At 30.2% G+C, this 21,069-nt stretch overlaps 1 protein-coding gene across 2 annotated transcripts; it reads left to right on the plus strand.

The window, feature by feature from the left end:
- Positions 1-2,812: 2,812 nt before the first annotated feature.
- Positions 2,813-19,536, plus strand: LOC106466197 (hypoxanthine-guanine phosphoribosyltransferase-like). 2 transcript variants are annotated; one of them, XM_013926440.2, is made up of 8 exons: positions 2,813-3,241; positions 5,641-5,747; positions 9,379-9,565; positions 10,433-10,498; positions 14,284-14,384; positions 15,309-15,355; positions 17,184-17,260; positions 19,291-19,536. In XM_013926440.2, exons 1-8 carry the CDS (start codon positions 3,218-3,220, stop codon positions 19,345-19,347), a joined length of 666 nt encoding a protein of 221 aa, XP_013781894.1. In that variant the 5' UTR covers positions 2,813-3,217; the 3' UTR covers positions 19,348-19,536. The 2 variants fall into 2 exon arrangements, with proteins under 2 accessions (XP_013781894.1, XP_022249862.1); XM_022394154.1 differs by having other exon boundaries at positions 2,813-3,094.
- The last annotated feature ends 1,533 nt before the right edge of the window (positions 19,537-21,069 follow it).

A 21,069-nucleotide genomic window follows, 5' to 3' on the forward strand; every position in this document is an offset into this window, starting at 1 on the left:
AGTTATTGCATGTTATGTTGTAAATGACGTTGGTATTATGTGATTCTAAATATTTTTTGTTTAGTAATTATTTTAATTTAGGGCCGGGATTTTGAGAGAATTTGATGTTGACAGGAATTTTATGTTTAATGACTAGTTTTGTCCAAGTGTGGATTATTTTTGACTTGGTTTCAGGGACAAAAGGTAAACTACAGTGTAATGTTCTATTGTTGGGTTTGTTAGTATCAATTTTGTTCGTAAGTTGAGTTTTGTTGTGGTGAATATTGGAGAGTTTTTCGATAATAGCTGGTGGAAATTTGTTGATTTGAATGAAGGAATGCTTTATGTGGTTGATTTGTTCATCTATGTAGTCCGTTGAGCAAAGTCTTATGGCTGTGTTTATGAGGTTTTTCAGTGTATTGATTTTTTGTGTGGAGTCATGAGCGGAATGGTAGGGGGTGTAGAGGCCGGTGTGTGTGTTCTTACGGTGAATTTTGGTTTTAAACTGTGTGTCCGATCTAATACTGTTGAGGTTAAGAAAAGATAACTGTATATAGTTTTCGTGTTCTTTGGTAAATTTGATGTTAGGATGAATGGAGTTTATGTGTTCAAAGAAAGTGAGTGTGTGTGTTCTGTAGAAGAGAAACCAGCAAAAGTTTGTTTTACAGTTTGTATGTTTGTACTTAAGCACAAAGCTACACAATGGGCTATCTGTGTTCTGGTTTCTAGCGTTGTAATTCCGCAGACATGTAATTTCCATTTTTATGAGTCCGTTTCAAATAGAGAAAATGTAAACCACTACTTATGTGAGACTACTTAAATTAGTAATAAACTGAACAAGTAATAAAAAAAAATTTTGTAAGTGTAAAGTGATGTAGGGACAGCAGTACCATAAAGAATTCAGACAAGAATATAAGAATGATACAGATATAGAAATATCATCCCTACATGACTTTCGATAATAACATTCAATGTTACACTGTAAATGCACGAGTACGAAATGGTTACGAGGTCGGTCATTTCGGCCGATCTCGTAGAGAGAGTCTGTAATAGTCTGTCATAATCAAGACATGTCTTGACTCAATTTGGATTTCCTTGTACGTAAGTCCTAGGCTCTTAGTTACACTAATTGATGCCTACCTTGACATGACCATGATATTATGATAAACAAACTGTGTGTCAACAGTCAGAAATATATAATTTCCAAATGTAGTAATATTAAAGTCAAATATGCATTTTACAGTGTAACATTAAATTTTGATATTGAAAGTTCATATAGGGATGATCTATGTATAGATATATGAATTTTCTTGCTTACATTTATTTTGACACTGCCATCCCTACATCATATTACATTTACAAAATATTTTTAATCCTTGTCTTGTGACGTTTTTTCAATGACTGAAAGTTAGTGTGTTATATGAATATATGTAATAAAATTTAATATCATGTGTGTATTGATTTTTTTGCCCCTTCACTTCATACATGATATAGGGGTTGGTTCCCTAAAGACACTGATTGTATAGTGTAAGGAGCATTGAGTATTCAACATGTTACAGTCATCTAACATTCATCTATAATTGGCTGGTAATTCCTATTTCAACCTGTACTTAAGCAAAGGAACACCAGATTTTTTAAAAGAAAGCGCACTTCAAGGGGTATATGATAACATCGTTTACACCAGAATTATGGTATTTTTTTAATTACTGATAGTTATTGTAATTAAACAATAACATCGTGCACTGCCCAGAAATACATAGAGTGGACTTAGATTTAAACTGACGTTAGTGATAAAGTAGTTGTAAAGTTATCTCGACTGAAACAACAAGAGGAAATATGAACAATTTGGTGGGTTGATCACTTTCTGGTTTGGTATCTTAGCAATGGTTTCTTGCCTTGTTTTGAGGCTTGTTGAGTATGGAAACAAATGAAAGTGAGTCGCAATAATCTTTTAAAGTAAAACTATCTGTCATTGTTGATTTTTAGCGTGCATATTTGTATTATGCCTATTGAGTACCTTGGCCATCGATACATGTTGTCTAAAAACTCCATGATAAAACTTACTTATAGCAAAATACCGTCCATCTCTTAATGACTTACATTTTATAGGCATCTCTAGACGTAAAATTATTCTAAATAACTTCATTTAACATTCAGCTAAGAATAGTTATATTTATAATCTGATGTCTCGTGCAACTTGTAAGTTGCTACTTTCTTAACATGTTCTATAATCTGTACTTCCTTTCGTTACCGCTTTACTGAATATTTTGAATAAATTAGTTATTGAAGTTACTATAAAATTAGTTAATAAATGCAATTATAATATTATTTCCAGATTTCGCTGTTTCGGGTTAAACTTTAATTAAGGCTCTAACTTAAGTTTTAGAAAACTGGAACTTATACTGCTATTATGTTTTTATACAAAGAAGCTAAGTTAAAATTTAACTAGTGTATAACTAAAGTTCTAGAAAACTGGAACTTGTTCTGCGGTTATATTTTTTATTATTCTTTATATGCGAGATTGTTTCAAGTATAAATTGAGATAATCTGCTACACTTTGATGAAAGTAAAATATGTGCTAACTGACCAGATTTTTTATTTATTTTTATTAGTACTATCGTTTCTCCTCTTCATTGAACTTCGACGTTCTAGCATATGTTTTATGGAATATAATTTCGTTATTTTGATAAACAAAGCATATAACTGGAAAAAAAGATAAAAACTCTTTTATGTATATCTTTATTTTACATTAAAATAGTAAATAAAGAAAAAATCATTAAGTCATTATATTCACTTGTGCTAGATGGCGTTAGTAGCAATGCAAGTTCATATTTTAGCCAAAGCAATTTATGTTAATGGGGGGAGGTCAGAATGACATAGAACAAATAATTAGTAGTTAGTTGGAATTAGCTAACACATACAGTATAATAACTGCTTAGTAATGTATTGGGCACAAAAAGAACACTTATAAAACACCTCTGGAAATATATCTAAATAATGTAATGACCTTGAGCTCATATAAACGTTAAAACAGCAGAAGTTATTTAATATTCAGCGGTGGACGGTACAACTTTACACCAACAGCGAGCTCGTGTACTGTGTATGAATAATGGAGGATGGACAGTGGCGTTACTATTAAGCTTATTATAAATATAATACTGATGAAGATGTATAAATAGTATAGTTATAAAATAGAGGCAACATAAACTGAAATTTCACCGCAGGAAAGTTGGAAACCATGACTAGAAAATCTTGCATTGTGGTATTTTAATGTGACTGTGTATTTTTCTTTTTTAGTTATTTACACAAGTATAAGTTATTAGTCTTACTCGGAGTTCTGTAAAAGTATAAGTTCTTAATGCATGTATTTACACCATAACTGTACATATTTGACCATTAACATTGGACAGTGTGTGGCAGGGGTGAAATCCTCAAACAAGAAGTAGAGGTACTCAGCTGGGTAAAGTTGGAACTTTTTTGAAAAAGAATAAAAAAATCTATGCGTAAATTTAAAAAACAAACGACAAAACAGTTCAAATAAGTCCTAGTACTAATACTGCATTAAAAAAGTAAGTTCTGGTGCACAGTACCGGTGAGAACCAACATAATTTTGCCCATGGTGTGTGGTGTACTTAAAAGTTAAACCCTGTTACTGGTAGATTAAAGTACATGTAGTTTATGATATATTTCTTATTACTAGTATTAACATCTAGGGACTTTATACCTCCTTTTTTTCTTTATCTTTTTATTTAGACATATTGTTATGATGGTTTGGCATAAAAAAATACTGAGCTGTAGTTTCAGTTAAGAAACAACCAACTAGAGAGTGTACAGTGCAACAGGATGAGTAATGTTAGATCATTTTATACAGAAATAAATTTAATCTTTTTTTTTATTTTTTTAACCAGGTGTTTTGTGAATAATTGCTTTACCCCCTTTCTAAGCTCATTAAAAAAAATATTTAGCTTGATGCTTAAGAATATCAATATGTCTTGTTACCCATTTACTGATGATTTAGTAACACTACTAATAGCAGAAACCTGTAGTTATTTAATTTTTCAAAGGATAGCAAAAGACAATTACATTTATCTAAGCTATTCCATTTTTGACTACCACCCTCCAACATAAAAAAAAAAAAAAGTATTTCCAGTGCTGATGTCTAAAATACTAATCCAATCTTGTTATAATTTCTTTCGTTGTTGCAGTTCACTAAATCTGAAGATAAACTCTTCCTTAGGCCAACTACTCTGTCACAGAAGTAATACTGTCTTTACTGGGTTCATGCCTGAGATTTTCTGTACCTTAAATTTGTGTCCTGTGATTTTGGTTAATGTCTGTCTTCTGGCACCTCAACAAACTTAATTAATTTTATGAAAAATTTATGTTAGTGACCCATAAATCTGGAAAGTCATCTGGAATCTTAATCATGTCCTTCTGAACTCTTTACTTCTTCAACAGAAAGAAGTTGTGATTTCAACCTATACATGTAGGATAGTCCCTCCAACACTAAAATTATCCTAGTAGGTCCTATCTGAATTTTTTTTCCAAATATTCAACATTCGTTCTTAAATATGTTTACCAAAACTGAATACAATACTCATAGTAAGAGAAACATCATCATTTTAGAGAGAAGTGATGACCTTCTTAGATTTGTACTAAATATTTATATGTATACAATCTAAAATCCTGTTTTTCTTATTACTAGCTTACATGCTACCTAGAAGACTAGAAATTATGTGCTAACAATGCATAATATTTTTTTCTCATCAGTTTCACCTGGACGTAGAGTTTCCCTGCAAGCCTGTTAAAAAAAAAAAATGTTTATGATAACAAATATACATAACCTTTTGCTAAAATTTTGAAAAGGCATTTACCAAGTACAAGCCCACCTCATGAAATGACCCAAGTCTTTAGAAAGTTTGTGCCTATTTCAAGCAGATCAAGGCATTAAAGCCAGAAGGAATTGTGGATTAAATTCTCTTTCAGCATCTCTTCCACTTCTAGTTCCAAAGTTCAAAGAAAATTATTTGAAAGGTTATTGGGAACTGTATGTCCCATTCCTTCTTAATATTGCAACCCAATGACCAAGAAGATACTGATTTACAGGTTGTTGCTAACACCCTTGGAGAGTGCTTCTTGCACAGCTCAAGCACCTCTACTTGTTCCCTTGCCTTCTTGATCATCAAGACATGGACCGGAATAACCCATTCATCTTTTTTTGGCCAAATTGTCTTTATTACTGTAATTGACCACTCATTCTGGTGGGACTTAAACTTGCTCTTTGTTGATGTAGTATTACATCAGTTGGACTAGCTCTCTTAGCCTATCTCAAACTGGATCTTTTTTACCTGAGTTTGATAGGAAGAAGAATTTCCTGATTTATGGCATCGAGCTATCATCATCCCATTTTCTAAACTTAAGAATGATCCCATGATTCCTTCTAATTGCAGACTTACTGCTTTGACTAGCTGTCTATGTAATGTTCTGAAGAGTTCTACTTTATTTTGATGATTCATTGTACACCAAAACTGTTTTTGAATATACAGTGCGAGTTACCTCATCACACATTGATAGTAAAGTGTTGTTTGTGCATTTTTTTTTCATAGATAGTCATATCACGGTGTATTATATTATTACTGTTTGATCTTTTCTTTTTGATAGCTGCCTGATGATTACAAAGGATATGATGTGGACTATTTTTGTGTTCCTCATCATTATGAAGATTCTTTAGACTCTATTTTAATTCCTAGTGGATTAATACAAGACAGGTTAGTGTCATATTACAACAGAAATTGTTCTCAGGGACCACTCTGGGCTTAGCCAAACTCTCATTTTGAAAATTTTTTTGAAACCACTAAGATTTCAACATTAGTGTTTCATTTCTATCATATTTACAACATGGAATCTTTACAGTACAAGTAAATTTTCACAGACAGTTAATGTCATCTGCTTAACTTTTGTCATTATAATCTTAGTAAACATACATGTGAGAACTGTAATAGACTAAGCAATAATTTGTTTTTTAATTTTGTACGAATATTGTTAAAAATTCCACTAAATATCTTTGTTAGTCTAACATAAATTAGCATCAAAGTTTAGAAAAAATGTTTTGTTTGATGTTATGTTAGGGTACTTATGATAAATTTAATCAAACAAGACTAATTCTCTAAAATGTTAAGAATTTTGTTTGATTATTTAATGATGTGCTGGTAATTAAATTTGTATGCTATAAATTTACTTTGTTCTTTTAAGGAATAGGAACTACAATGTAAACTCTGAAATGGTGTTACATATACTGTACAACAGTGAAAGACCAGAGTACTCTCTTGTATTGCTTTAATGAAATCAATTCAAATTAAGTTGTATTTAATATTTCAACATTATATGAAGTACCTTTTCTTGTTTGTTTGTATCTTGTACAACTTTGTTATATTTATACTACTTTTATTGTACTTTATGTTTAAAAAAAATAACCTAACCAATAGTTTGGCACAGATCATTTATCTGACTTTTTGCCAAAAAATATTTCTAGAATGATGAACTGAATTTAATAATCACGAATACAAGGAAAATCAAATTTTGATTAGTTACTATTGTATAGTCTGAAATACTAACCATTACAGTGTAGGGAATTTCATAAAAATGGGCCATTTTATCTGAAACCAAATATTTTTTAAACAAGATGTATAGCTACAGAATTTCTGCCCCACTGTCACCTAGAATTACCATCATTTTCACCATCTTCTGCTTCTTGCCACTCCCTATAGTCATCTTAAAGGATGGCTACTATCTGATGTACCTATAAAATTCACGATCACACAGTGTTGGCTATCATTCAACACTTGCCATCGCCATGATTGCCAACCCGATGCTCGAAACTGAGCTTGGTGCCATCTTTTAAACTACAACCTAAAGATTTCTGTTGTGGGAGACTGCCTAGACATTTGTGTAACATGGCAAAAATCGATCATGCAGTGGTAAAAAAAAAAAAACTGATCCTATCAGCTGCTTCATGACTGAAAGGCAAGAACCCTATACATAAACAAACAATACACAATATCAATATAATTGCAACAACAAGTTAATAATCAGCTATGGAACATGTGTCATGCCTGCCATACAAACATTACATTACATCCACAGTCTGCACATGGCTATATACATATGCATGTAGTACATTATGAGGCTCCATATGAACCACAGACTGCATTAAAATGATTGGATGTTGAAGTTTGTACAGGTGCTGTTATTTCTTAATTAGTCAAATAAACTTTAATATTATCCTTCAAAATGTGCAATGATAAATTTAGTAATATTGCTCAAGATGTATTACAATAATCCTAGCCATTTTTGTTGCAGGTTGGTGGAACAATATTAAATAATAATAATAAAGAAGAAATGGGCAATTCCATTTTTAAAAAATTCACCTTTTCCATCTACCATTCTGAAGTAAATTGGAAATGGAATATTTTTTTAGGTGGTTCTACATATATGTTTTGTAATATTCAAATTACATTTGTACCAAATTCCATGCTTTTTTTACACCTTTTGCCCAAAATGTGAGAAAATGCTAGAATCCAGTACAATGTAAATGTACCATTATTTTACACTACTCGTCTCTCAGAACCATGTTAACAATAGAAAAATTTTAACAGCAAAAATATTATCTGTAGTATATATGTCATTTTATGTTGGAAAAAAATTAAGGATTTTTTTGCTTTTGCCTAAAAATCATTTGGTAATGTCGAGTAAAAGCTACAAACTGTAATTTTGCTCATATAATGTGTTTCGTTTCCAAAGGATAACAAGGGGTCACTTAGCCTATCTGGGCTACCCAATTTTCTGCTATTTCCCATCTCCAAACTACATATAGAAACCTCTTTCCTGTATCAAACCCTAATCTCTAAAATACTAATCCTTATAAAACTCCTTCAGCATCTATCACAGTTGAAAGCAAACCATTGGCTGATCACCCTAGTAGGAAAGTAATATTGCCTTAACCGCAATCATGTGTGTTTTCCATATCTTAAGCTTGTTTCTTTTACTGCCTGCAGAGTATTTTTTATGAAGAGATCATCTAAGGTTATGGATTTTGAACGTATGACAATCATGAGCCCTTTTCCTCTCCAGTGAAATATGTCAAGAAATTTCAATTTATCCATATATGATTAGTCCCCCAAACCTGGGATCATTTTTGTGAGGGGATTTGAATGCTGTTTATAGGAAACTTTTAGGGAATTGTTTATTGCAGCATGTATTTAGTAGGATTAATTTATATCAAAGTTTTACTAGACATTATGAAGTGGTCCGTAGGAACATAGTTCTTAGTGGGAAGTGTGTTTTAAATATCTTAATGAACAAAACAGATAAGCTTTTTAAAATCTTAAATACATTATCAATCTTTTCAAACAGAAAGCAGCCCCTCTTTTAAACGTTTTTTTTTAAATATAATTAAGCATCTTCACCTCATAACTAAAACTCTGTGTAAATAGGTGATTAATCCTTTTCTGCTAGTTTAAAAAAAAAGGGGGCTTACAATTACTTTTTTATTTTAGTGAATTTGCTAGGTTTTGCTAACTTTGTCTCGCAGTATGTGTTAAGAGATACGTGCTTTAAGAGAAAAAGAACAGCATGCACGCACACACACACTTGTGACTGGTTATTTATTTTGTATTTATTTTTCTAATTTAATTATGTTTACACTCCAGTCTGCACTCTGCTACCTTAATTTTAAAAGATTTTTGCTTTAAGATTTGAAAATATTCCAATTGTTTGAAGGGTATTGGTTGTGAACTGAAGCAATATAAAATACTGTCATAAGAAACAAGTGTGTTTTAATTTGTTTAGCTTATTGACCTTTTGGAATGTGTGTAAAGAAGTAGAATTTGGATCAATCTTGATTTTGAAAACTTTAACACGTATAATTTGAGGCTTATTTCTTGAAACTGTATTTGAAATAAAGATTTTAAATTGATTTAAAGTAGTTTAAGTTACTTGGTGGGCTGAAAAATTACCAAATTCTGTGTTTGGATTGATAATGCTAACAATAGGTGAAACAAAAATCCTTAAAACCTAACTATCATGTAAATGAATGGTTTGAACCTTTCTTCTTAATGTTCATATAATCATTCACCAAAACCTTGAACGAAGTTACAAAACATGCTACTTTGTCAGGCAAGCTATTCTAGAAACCTACAGAACATCTAAAAAAAAACAAGTTATAATAATAACAAGTTTTTCTCTAATATTGTACTCTTTTAATTTGATGCTATTTGGAAAATGAAAGGCAAGCAGCTTTTCAGAAACACAACTGCAACAAGTCATTTGTTCATAATACTTTCAACTCAAATTCATTAAACCTAAGATTGAAATTATTTTGCCTCTGTATTTTTCATTTAGAATTGAGCAGTTAGCTCGAGATATTGCAGTTGAACTTGGAAAAGAACCATTTGCAGTTCTTTGTGTACTAAAAGGGGGTTATAAATTTCTTGCTGATCTTTTGGAAAAGATAAAACAATATTATCGCTTCAGCTCTGAAAACTCTGTCCCCTTTTCAGTATATTTTATTCGCCTACAGAATTATGAGGTAAGGAGTCAATATTTTGTTCTTATGATTTGAACTCTGGTGTACTACATAAATTACTGGTATTATATTCTTTATAGAAACTTAAATATTTAACAAAAAGGCAATGTGTATTGGTTAGTGTCTTAATTTGTTTCATGTGACTTTTTATCAAAAACTTGAAGTATTTTAATTTTAGAAACTTTTTTTTTATAAAATGTTGAGTGCATGCTTTACTGTTTTTCCTATTTTGATACAATCATTAAAAAAAATTTGCCAGATATATGGTTTCACTTCACAATATACTTCAAAGTTCACATGGACCAAGAGGTGATTACTTTTGAAAGCTAAGACAATATTCTACCTTAGCACATCCAACAATTTCCCATTTGTTTATCACATTGCCACAGTATATTATAGGATGAGTGAGTGAGCCAAATTGTCTGGACCCTATATACCAATAATTCAGTATCCAAAATTTCCCCTTTCAGGGTTCACAAACTTCTTTTATCATTTTATGTTGACTCCAACTGACCTTTTATAAACTTGATACAGTATCACATGCATATTCAGTGGAGACTGACACATTATTATCTGGAAGTGTGTTGTGTTGGTATTTTTAGCACATGTACGTGCATTAATGCGTTTTTCCCAATAAATTTATGCACAGTGACAGTCAGTAAAAAAAAAAATTGCATTTTAATACAGTTTGTAAACCCATAAACATTTTCTTTTAATGATGTTGATAAAAATTATAGTATCAGTAAAATAAAGGCTACTATTTATCTGTCAGTAAAAACAAAATTTTAAGGTTGTCCACCCTGTTATATCTGTCTTTTAAAGTACTTTTTGTTAAAGTTAAGTAAAAGATTTCTTTTCTAATTATCAAAGGATAACCATTCAACAGGAAAAGTAAAGGTTATGCGTGTGGATGGACTGTCTTTTCTACAAAACAAGGTACTTTTATGTTTCATTTAACAATTTTGTTTTAAACATCTATTTCAGTTACCCAGATAATATTTCACTATAAAATGCAACACTTAAACAAAATATTTCACTAATAATGAACAGTTTGTTGGTAGACATTGTCAAATGTTAGCAAACTTTTCAGTGTTTCTGGGCCTTAATAATAATAATAAATAAAAATATTTTCATAATTTGTTTTTGCCAAAAATAGCTCCAGATAGTTCAATTAATAATTATACGTGATTACATAATTTTAAATATTGTGTCCTTTATATAGAATACTATGTTTTGTTTTTAATCACAACCACCTTAACTCTTCCTAAATTATGAAAACTCATTTTAACATTTTGGTTTAATGCTAATCAGTATTAACTTAAAAAAGACATTGAATTACCACAAAAACAAATTTGGTTTGGCTTATCAGTCTCAGATTCGTTTTTAGTATCGTTTGAGCTTGTAGAGAAAATCTTGTAATTATAACTGAAGTATTATTTTGTACACTTGAGTAAGTGCCAGGGTAATATGACATTGAATAAGTTTATATAAAAGAAATAGGAAAAATATGTCCATTTTGTCATAATTACTTTATTGACCATGCTTGGGAGTTTCCCTCACAATTCAACTGGACCTATGAGTAAGAAACTTTTGGAAAAAGAGTGAATGTTGTAGATTAAGAAAAGAAGCCACATCAGGTTGGAAGTGTGGCAAAAACTTATTGAATTTTGTTTATTTTTGATTTATTAGATAAAATTAGTAACTTTGCAAAACTTTTAATTTAAGATGAAATCCTAATTAGGACCGTGTGATGTTAGTTCCCACAGAGTTGCCTATTTTAGCTTAAAAGGCAGGTCTTAATGCAAATTAAACTTTAGCATTACCATGTGATGTAGTCTTTCTAACCATTTTGCATGTACATTGATGCAAAATCTCTACATAAGTAGGTACTAGTCTCTAACATTAAATAAATAAGCTGTATGCTGGTTTTTAACTAATTGCCAGATACTGCTTGCACAAATTTAAATTAGGCATGATGTTTCAAAAGAAACTAAAATCTAATCTATTACTGTGAGCAACCAAACTTTCCTAGCCTAGCAAAATGGAAGTGACAGAAGAAAGATGAATTTATCGGGCATTGGAGCATAGGAGGTAATAATAGAAATTTAAACAAGAAATCTACTGGCAGGAGGTTGAATATATCTGCATGATGTAGAAAGATTGTCTGAGCTCAAAAAATAAGATGTTAAAACTGGTGCATATTGACAAATCAGAAACTTTTAAGTGAGTTTTTGAAGTGTCGTAGCCCTGCTTAGTAACCTGTATACAAATATAGCAGAAAAAGGAAAGCTTGGCCAATGTTAACTAGATTTGTTGGTTTTAATTGTATGCCACACCTCCTGCTTTGTCGAAGATGCATTTTCTGCTGTTTTAACAGTTGCCAGAATCTATTCGTCCATTCTGAGTAATGGTCACGGCTGGCAGTTTAAGTAAATAAACTTTATTAAGTATGCACATTTTGGGCAATAACTCGGAACATGAGAAATACACAAAATCCAGTTTTACTTTGCTCCAAGAAATCTTTAGATACCTAATATTTTATTATATGATGATTAATGCTATACACAAAATAATCGTGTGCGCACACACACACAACTGGCTGACCATTAAGCTTTGCAAAATATCTTTTTAGCCCAGTTTGACCTATTTGATTCTAAATTATTGAACCATAATTCACTCTCACTTGGATGTTTCATGTAATCATATGATAATCTTTCCAATATAAATCAATTTCATAAATTACTCACTAATATTTTGAATTTAAAAACACAGTCACATCTTCTAAACAAATAGGAGTGGAAGAAATGTTGCTATATCACTTTCCCTAACTATCTTACATATCTAGCTTTTAAAACTGTAATAAATTACCCTTATGTTACCACACTACATTGTAAAAGGCAGGGCATCATTTTTGGTACTGTTACACTACATATTTCAGAAAATGATAATTCTGTGATTTTTTTTTAATTATATACTTATTATTACAAGATGCCTTAAAAGTAAAGAAAACCCATTTTGTACTAAAGTTACCTACATATATGGCCATTATTACTTCATATCTCTTACAAGTTTGTTGAAAAAGCTAAATATTTGTTTTTACTTGCATAGTTACTTCTATCAAAGTTTTTTTTTTGTTGTTTTGTTTAATTGATAACAGTACTTTGCATTGTATTTAATTGAACTTTATTCCACATCATCACAGTCCATATAACCATATCATCATGCCTAGTCATGCTCTTATAACCGGGCATTTTGAAAATAGCCCTACGGCATAGTTTCCTTTGAGAAAGGTTCCATTGTAAGGCTGTCATATTGAAGGTACCCCTCCCTGTTGGCATGACAATTTCACAGCACCCATTTCAATACTAAGATTGCACCGATATTCATAGGTGCTGCACCTGATAACATAACTGATATGTCTTTGTATGGAATAGCATGAATACTATTTCATTCTTCAGCTATTTGAGACATACTACAGATCAATGGATATGTTGTGTAAGTAACACATGTGACTTTCAGATGGAGATTCTTCTTGGTTATGTTGTGTACTGTTGCCTGGGACACATGGATATCATTTGCTAATGACTTTTATGTTCATAGATTCTCATCTGTTATAAGATGCTATACTTTTACTTGCCATGGCTGGAGTATGACTTGTTCCAGGTCTGTTTCTGAGTGTTCCTTGTACCCTAAGTTGATTCATATTCCTTTTTGGTTCAATGCCATTAAGTAAAAGAGATATCCTGATGTGAATGCATCTTTATGAACCAAGTATGTGAATACTTTGCATTGAAAAGGGCTGTTTCATGTCTTTCCCAAAAGTAGTAAATTTTCAGTGGTATCACACGACCCACGAAATGCCAAGCAATGTTGAATTGTAGTTCTAATAGTTGCCTTTAGTTCTGATCTATGTGGGTAGTTTGATTTGATCAGAATTTAATATTAATTTTCACCATGACTATATTGGCTGTGTTTGTCATATGATTTGCATATTCAAAATCATCTTAATATAACATATTTAACCCTGTATTTACATAAACTGCTCAAATATCATTTTATTAAATTAAATCAGTCCTTAAACATGTATTGATAATAGCATCACAATCAAATAACTTAAAGGAATTACAAGAAAGTTACTTTGACTATCATTTAAATGTTTCCAACAATCATATTTTGTGTAGAGCAATAATTTGCAGTGAGACTTTAATAAACATGTTTAGTAAGTTAAGTTTCTTGTTTTCCTGTATACTAGTATTACATTTGCTGACAAACATTTTACTTTTAGAAACTTTTATTGTGCCTATTACTTGTTTGCTTCTTTCTAAATGTGTGGTTATACCAACCATTAACACACATTTTTACAAACACAAGTTTTTTGACTAATTTATTTAATTTTATGTTATGATTCATAAGAGTATTTTTAACATCAGAGTTGCAGTAATTAATTTTAGTTTTATAGCTCAGTTTATATCTGAAAAAGAAAGTCAAATTATTTTAGTGAAAAATTGGATATTATGTATTTAAACTGTTGTTTAAGTTTTAGTATTTAGTAATTGAAAAATGATTTATTCTTTCTGAATGAATATATATATAACTTGTATTAAAAGAATTTTCAAATGTGCTAATAATGGTAGACATTGATGTTGGTAAGACATAAGACAGCACAAGTTTGTTTATTCATGACAAATATATAATATTTTCAACCTTTTAAAACATTTCAGAATGTGCTGGTAGTAGAAGATATTGTTGATACTGGCAAGACAATGCAAGTGTTATTAGAAATTTTGGAGAAAAAGCAACCAAAATCTATAAAAGTTGCGAGGTACAGCTGTTGGGTTTTTTTATATTTTAAATTATAATCCGTTGTTTTATTTCATGTCCATTCTTGTAAAAAGTACAAAAACTATTTAAGTATCAATATTATTGTGTATCATAATGAGACAAAACTGATATTGTTCATCAGTCCACAAAATTATAATATTAACAAGGAATTTATACATCAGTTATTTTACTTGCATCTACTCGTCAAGGGACAGTCAGTTATGTATGTGGTATCCACTTTCTTCTCATTATTTTAAATATATTCCATCATAGAGGCTGTTAGATTTTATCAATTATGAATTGAAAGTTTTGTAGGATTTATCTACATTAAAACCTGTAATCTAACAATTTTCTTGATAAATTGCATTATTCATTTTGGGACTATTCAACTTGGACCTGAAGAAGGTTTCTGTAAGTTTTAAAGGTAGATAAGTATGGTATTATTTCTTGTTTTCACTGTTCCCATAAGAAGGATTTGTAATGAGTGCTCTAGTGACATCAAATATTTTAGAACAAAATAATCTGCTATTCCAAAAACTTTCTACGTTTGCATTTTTAAATGTTATATTCTGTTCTTTGAAATACAGAATAGAAATGTCGTTATTTCAGTTGTTTCTTGATATCGTTTACCATTTGCTTAAAAATGATGAATGTGTACTCCTACTACAAAATTTACAACTCTCTCTCTCTCTGTGTTAAATTTGAAGACTTATGATAACTGAAGCAGGATCTCATTATTTAGTGTTAAAGTTGCAGATCTAGATTAAATAAGTGTATATCAATAGTTTATCTTTTGTTGTGACATATTAATTTTGTTTGTACTTAATGAATACCTCGGGGATATTAGAAGCATGGAAAATGTATAAAATATGTAGTTGATAGTTGCTTTATATTTGTAGATTTAAGTATCAGTGTTGATTTTCAGCTTGTTAGTGAAGAGGACATCATCAAGTTCAGGATTTCAACCTGATTGTAAGTACGCTGTACTCTCTGCATGTTTCAAGTTAAGCTAGAAGGGCACTCAATAGAGTGAATACCTCTGCCATACAGTGTTGATCATATCTGGCTCTAAAAAAAAAATATGAAAATGTGTCTGTATGCCCATTGCTATCAATGGACCATTTTTGGCAGGATAATGAGGAATAATCAACATATTTTCACCAAGTTTCATCACAATCTGATCATTTTTGACTGAGTCATAGAGCAAAAATAGTGTGAAAAATTGGTCCCCAAGTTAACAGATTTTTGTGACCTTGCTATGACCCTGACCCTCCAAAAACTAATCACTTCTAAGTTGGGTCATAATCCAAATGTATACAAACTTTTGTTCAAATCTATTCAGCTGTTTTCAAGAAATATTGCTAACACATACAGAGGAGTGAAAACAACCTCCATCCACCTTCAGTGGCAGAGATAATTATGATAATATTTTTTTTACATAATATCTGGTGACATTTAGTCACCTACAAAATTTACATATTTTTTCTACTATGATGAAACCAAATCTTTGCAACATTCACAGTGGTCATGTGAACTATGAAACAAATGCTTGATTAAGAAACAAAAGTCATAAAATTGAAACAAGTTTTTATCAAGTGGGCTAACATTTAGGTGTTTGTTTGATTACCTTTTGGAAAATGTTGAAGTTACGAAGAGAATAATAATGATTTTTGGCTTTAAACGTGATACAGTTAAGAAGCCATCATTATGCTTTTGCCCCATCTCTTACTGACCAGTTAAACCTATAATATACATAGTTTAACATGTAAAACTATATTATTTTATTCAAAATTCTTTTCCTAATATATATGTATAGCTTATGTTCAGAAAAAGTGTTAAATTGTTTTATTACCTCTGCTACCAAAGTTGGGCAGAGGTTATATTTTTACTCCTGTGTGTTTATCAGCAATATTTTTCGAAAATGGCTGAATGAATTTGGACAAAAGTTGGTATACATTTGGACTAAGACCAAAGTTAGAAGTGATTAGTTTTTAGAGGGTTAAAGGACAAGGTCTCAGTGAGGTCTCAAACCCAAAAAATCCCAATTTGTTAATATCGGGACCAATTTTTCACACTATTTTTGCTTTATAACTCAGTCTAAAATGATCAGGTTTTGATGAAACCTGGTGAACATGTGTAGAATATTATTTCCCATTGTCCTGCTAAAAATGGTTTGTGTCCATTGATAATGACAGACACATGTACAGATTTTTGTATTTCTTTAAGGTCTGAATATGATCAATGCTGCATGGTGAAAGTATGCTCTCTACTGAGTGTACTTCTAATTCAGCAAATCTTTTTGTTGTCTTCAAAATCTGAAAATATTTGATTTTGTAAACAAAAAGTGTTCTTTCATTATCATTATCTTAAATGTGTATGAAGTAACTTTTGACGAGAAATAATAGAATATTTACAGAAACAAGTCATGTCTAACCTTAAAATAGTCTGATACTATATGTACTTTTTGTTATGCATTTTTTCTGTTAAATTGGCAAAAATCATTGTATAACTGTAACAGTTATCTTTTTGTTGTTACAGTAAATCAGATGATGCACCCCCACATTTCACTCTGAACCACTCCAGTTCATTTTCCCCTAAGAGATTAAACATCATATTATCAATTTTAAAAATCTGTGGATTTTTTTTTGTCCTGAATCACTTGGAAGTGTCAACAAAGCTTCACCCCCCCCCCCACCCATATTTGGTATCTCCTTATCTAGAACAGAATAACAACATTTTTTATGATAATCAACTAAAACCTTTTTTACTGCTTGAAACATAATTTTTTTTTTCTTCACAGATGTGGGATTTGAAATCCCAGATCGATTTATAGTTGGCTATGCTCTGGACTACAATGAGTATTTTAGAGATCTAAATGTAAGTAAATATTCACACTTGTCTTGAAGTGCTTAGTTTAGGTTTATTGTCTGTGAAATATATCTGCTTGTATATATGTGTGTTTATAAACAAAAGTGTTATTCCTCATTGAGCTTCTCGTGACTGATCTCTTAAAACAATTGTTACACAACAGTTGAGCTTTATTTTTCTTGTGTAAAACAAATATTGTATATTAAGTTTGTTGCTACTCTGCCCTTGTGTGAGTTAATCTATTTATTTGTCCTATAGGGTCAGAAATTTTAGCATAAAAGTATGAGGTTTTATAGTCAACTTTAATCTAAAATGAGGGATACTGTAAACAACTCTAATAAGTGCATGTTTTTGTTTGTTTGTTGCTGCAACATTAAATGGTTTATGTTAATAGTTTAGTGTTTAATTTAAAGTATTTTGTTGTTTTTTTTCTATGTAACAAATATTTAAATGATCAATATATGAAAACAATTTCATTTAGATAATTAAAACTAAGGTTAGATAAATGTATACATAATTATTGAAGTTGCATAATACAAATTAAAAATTTAATTTCTGACAGTATTGAGCTTGTTATCAGTTTTACAAACTCGAATAGGAAATAAAACTAATTAAATGGTGTAGCGACTTGTGTGCTTCACTATATAGCAATGCAACAAAATCGACTTGCTTATATGCAATTGTTTCTTTGTGCTTTATTTTGAACTACAAGATTGGTAAAACAGAGGTATTGCTTCTCAAGTATTTCAACTTCACATGGTATGTATCTTATAGGCATCATTATATCGTTTGAGTTGGAGGAAATATCTTCTTTACCGACTTGAAATTTATTTTTGTTTGTTGAGAGATCATTAAATCTTTACCAGAATAAAACAATTAACTGCAAAGGACTAATATATATATAAAAATCTGAAAACTTCAATGTTTTTCCCATTTTAGTAAAAGTTGAACTTCAAAGCACATGTAGCCTGGTGTTGGCAAGGCTCATAATAATGTTGAAATATCTTAGGAAAACGACTAAAGCAATTGCGTGTCTGTGTGAGAATCTAAAGAAAATTGTGTGTCCAAATTGTTTACTTCAGATTTTGTCATTAATAAATAATATGTAACTTTCTTTATTCACACTTGGACCATTGTCAGAGTACTAAGTTTTATATAAGCTTGTGTATTACCAATAAAACCAGTATCAAAAGATATTTTTAGAAAGAATGTTAGATGGTGAATAGCCTAAGTGAACCATTGCAGAATCTGAAAATAAATTGTACATTCTAGGTTTTAACAAACTCTAGAGAAATATTAATGATATCAACATCTATCATAAAATAAGTAATTATTTAATCCATGCCCTAAATGTACAAAAAAAATACATTTGTAACAAGTTTAGTTTCATTAAGGAGTAAAAATTCATGTATTTCTATGTACTTCAGCTTAGCAAGGAAACTTTCATATTAATTTCTTTAAATTTATTTGAATTTTAGTTATTTATTTGAACTTGTTTTAGCTATTAGGAAAACGTACAATGTGTGCTGCAGCTTAACAAAGACTTTCATATTCATGATAAAATTGTTTTTGGATTGTAGTGTTTTAACATTTCCATAATGAGACATTCTTGTTATGTAAAGCAGTATCTGCACAGTAATGTGCACTTAAGCATAGCACAGGATATCTTGTATTGCATTTAAAAGTGGATGGATTTAAAGATGCTGCTTAATGTGCATGTCAAAATGTTGGAGAAGTATTGAAATATGAAAAACAATTTGGGAAAGAGATGATATAAAATACGTCTGCATATATTTTTTTTGGTGATGAGTCATGGATTCAAGGTATTACGAAAGTTAACTATCTTGTTAAAAAGTAGTGTAACACTGTATGCTATTACAATTATACAAGTTTGCAGTTATGAGTGTGGTAATGATGTAGAAAAACCTAATTAAGTTATATGCATAATTAAGAAGAAAAGTTTGCTAAAACTTGACATTTAGTCTTTTTTTTTTACTTATTTCAACTCTGAAACTTTATTTTTCTTTTCTCTGTTGCAGCATGTGTGTGTCATCAGTGAACATGGAAAACAAAAATATTCCAACCATTCAAATTAACTTAAACATGAAAATTTATAAGAATGTTTTTCAGGAAGTTTTACTTCCACATTAGGTTAATCTATTTGCTAAGTTTTTGAAGGTTAAACATTAACCAGTTTATCTGTGATCACTGTACTCCAATTTATTTTATTTATAGATTTTTTTTAATCATTGTTTGTCTGCTCATTAAACATGTAATACAGTGTAGCAAGTTGTCATAATTTACCAAAGCTGTCATTTTTGTCTTGCAATCTTGGGAAAACTTGTGAAAGTTTAGTGGTAATATCACTTACTATATGGTTAAAGATTTTTAAGTGATTTTACTAGTTATTGATTTCAATGTAAAAAATCAAGATTAATGTGTTTAATTTAAATAAAACATTTAAGAAAGTGGAAAGCAAAGAAATCCAGAATTAAAGTGCTTGGAACTGCAACTGAACAAATTTTATGAAAACTTAAACACCTTACCTCAGTATTTTAACATGACTTTTTTACAAGAATATTAACTATATGTTTAAACTTGTATATTGAAAAACTATTACATATGTTTGTTAATAGTTAACCTATTTCAGAAAGCTATATAAAATACATTTATTGGGCATGCATTTGTAGTGTTAACAGTTTTTCTCTACAGTTTAAAAGAACTTAGACTAGGAGTTTATTTTGATCATACTTATAGTCTATCCCTGTTATCTGCATTTATTTTCACACATGCTTGTTTCTCATCTTTATGACAAATTTTAATGAATATACAGGAGAGTTTCAAACAGAAATTACATTGGAATTGTGATAACCATTTAACATGACTGATACAAATACATTTGTAGAGGGTTTAGCCTTCAGTAATTAGCATCCATATACTTGTACAGGGGTGTATGAGTATATGAATGCTAATTACGTACATGTGCATCAAGTTGTGAATTTTCTAAGATTGTTAACTTTTACCAAAAACTTTTTGAAAGCTTCATATTTAACTATTTTATCTGAATGATGTGTCAGTGGGTAATTTCTGTTTTCATAAATATTGAATACTTTTCAAAACTCATTGCAAGAAAAGAAAAAAGCTTTTGTTTCAGAATAATACTGAAAAGTGTAATTTCTAAGCAGTAAGAAATGTTTTTTTGCACTTAAGTTATTTGTTTAATATAAGGAAGTCCTCTGTGTTGCAAGCAGTAAGTCATGTTTTCTATAGTTTATATTCTTCATAATAATAAATACACTTGTATTTTCATTAAAAAAAAAAGCAGTAAGAAATATTCTTTATATTGGATTTTATATTATGTGTTTCTGTATGAATATATACAGTAAGTCAAAAATATTCTTTATACTTTATTTATATTACCTTTTTGTATAAATATGTACAAGAGCAACCCAATGGTTAGTGTGCCTGGACCTTTTAACTGAAATTCTGTGGTCTCATCCTGTTATAACCAAAAAATAACTTGGAGCCATGGGTGTGTCATAAGAGTGGCAGTTTAATTCGATAACTTGGTCTCAAAACAAGAGCAGCCTGAGAGTTGGTGGTGTCGACTACGTCTCTTCTTTACAGTCTATCAATTTAAAATTAGGGACATCTAGCACAATTAGCCCTTGTGTAGCTTTTTACAATATGATAACTGTAATTATATACTTGTTTTGTTGGATCTTTATAACTTGCTTTATACATGATATTAATAAATATTGTTTAAAATAACACAACAATGTTGTCATATTATAATCATTAAATCAAACTGAATTGTA

The sequence above is a fragment of the Limulus polyphemus genome, unplaced genomic scaffold (assembly GCF_000517525.1).
Source record: "Limulus polyphemus unplaced genomic scaffold, Limulus_polyphemus-2.1.2 Scaffold2184, whole genome shotgun sequence".
NCBI classification, from domain to species: domain Eukaryota; kingdom Metazoa; phylum Arthropoda; class Merostomata; order Xiphosura; family Limulidae; genus Limulus; species Limulus polyphemus.